General features: G+C 45.4%; 1 protein-coding gene across 1 annotated transcript; it reads left to right on the top strand.

Moving 5' to 3' along the window:
* Positions 1-668: 668 nt before the first annotated feature.
* Positions 669-1,472, top strand: LOC129084638 (malignant T-cell-amplified sequence 1-like). Its single transcript, XM_054590835.1, has one exon. The coding sequence runs from the start codon at positions 787-789 to the stop codon at positions 1,330-1,332; it is 546 nt and encodes a 181-aa protein (XP_054446810.1). The 5' UTR covers positions 669-786; the 3' UTR covers positions 1,333-1,472.
* The last annotated feature ends 300 nt before the right edge of the window (positions 1,473-1,772 follow it).

Raw genomic sequence — 1,772 nt, forward strand, 5'->3', positions numbered from 1 at the left:
TACCTGAACAACTTCATCCACCAACGAGGCATCACTGGCAGGTACAGGGCACTGAACCCACACAAAGCAGAATGCGCATTCTTTTCAGGAGGACCTGGAACACTGTATTCTGCGCTGTAAAATGAGCTTAGTTATGTTTAAAACGATTGAAATCTAACAACATTTGCATCCCTTCTGGCCACAAACCCTTTCCTCTTTGGGTGCAGATGGTGAGCTCGGAAGGGAGAAGGTTGCATGCAGCGGTGACAGGCAGCAACTGCTTGCAATTGTACGAACCTGACCGCAACAACGTCGGACGACGTGAGGGCAGAGGAAGATTGTGAGAGATGTGGAAGACGACCAATGAACAAGGCTCGACCCCTTTTAGTGACGCGACTAGTAGGCGAGGCCTATCAGCCTGGAGTCGCCCCCCTGTTTCTGGCTTGGGTAACTGGATGTTGATTCGGCTTCCCAAAAAATTAAAATAAAAGGCCCCCTCGACTTTTATTTTCCTGCAACAAGAAGAACTGCTCTAACTCTTCTTCTTCTTCCTCAAGCCCCGCCCTCTTACCTACCAGCGGTGGAGAGGGCTCTGCAACCGAAAAGGGGCCGAAAGTGCCGCCGAATTCCGAGGAACGGAAGTAGATTTTACGGAGAGCCGTAAAACACGTTCCTTTCCGGTTCACGACAGCAGCTGCGACCATCTCTGCCGGCCGTCCTCGGGTAAGCGCCTCTGCCGACCCTCGTGAATTCACTTCTTTCCTCATTCCGGGACCTTCCCTACTGTCGCCCCCGTAACGTTGGATCATGTTCAAGAAATTTGATGAAAAAGAAAATGTGTCCAACTGCATCCAGTTGAAAACGTCAGTTATTAAAGGTATTAAGAACCAGTTGACAGAGCAGTTTCCAGGCATTGAACCATGGCTTAATCAAATCATGCCTAAGAAAGATCCGGTCAAAATAGTGCGATGCCACGAACATATAGAAATCCTTACAGTAAACGGAGAGTTACTATTTTTTAGACAAAGAGAAGGACCTTTTTACCCAACTCTAAGGCTACTACACAAATACCCTTTTATCCTGCCACGTCAGCAAGTTGATAAAGGAGCCATCAAATTTGTACTCAGTGGAGCAAATATTATGTGTCCCGGCTTAACCTCTCCCGGAGCTAAGCTTTACCCTGCTGCAGTGGATACGGTTGTTGCAATCATGGCAGAAGGAAAACAGCATGCTCTGTGTGTTGGAGTTATGAAGATGTCTGCAGAAGATATTGAGAAAGTCAACAAAGGGATTGGCATTGAAAATATCCATTATTTAAACGATGGGCTGTGGCATATGAAGACATATAAATGAGTCTCAGAAGGAAAACGCTTGGGCTAAATATGGACATTGTGCTGTGTGTTTTGTGTCTGTGTATGACAGCATGAAGACAGTACCTCTATGGTTATGCTGAATAAATTCAACAGATGCTACAAAAAAAGTAAAGATTTGGAGCGAGTCCGTATGTCTGTGTATCTGTGTCGTTTTCTGTGTGTTTGTGTGAGTGTGTATACCTGTGAATATGTGTCTGCATGTGTTAGAGTGTGTATGCCTGTGCGTGTTCCTTTGCAGAGGGGTGATTAGTTTAGATTTGCCCTTGTCCAAGCAGGTATCAATTCAAACACCAGTAAATTATCTCTTGAAGAAAAGTAGATTTTCATGTCAAGAGCATATGGTTAGTAGACAGAACCAAAGATAGGAGTGAAAAATTGGGAGGAAGAAAGTGACTGGAGAGGGGCCCTGAACAACTCTAT

This window comes from Pteronotus mesoamericanus, unplaced genomic scaffold, assembly GCF_021234165.1.
Source record: "Pteronotus mesoamericanus isolate MK-2021 breed Mesoamerican mustached bat unplaced genomic scaffold, CSHL_Meso_final contig_130, whole genome shotgun sequence".
Classification (NCBI taxonomy): domain Eukaryota; kingdom Metazoa; phylum Chordata; class Mammalia; order Chiroptera; family Mormoopidae; genus Pteronotus; species Pteronotus mesoamericanus.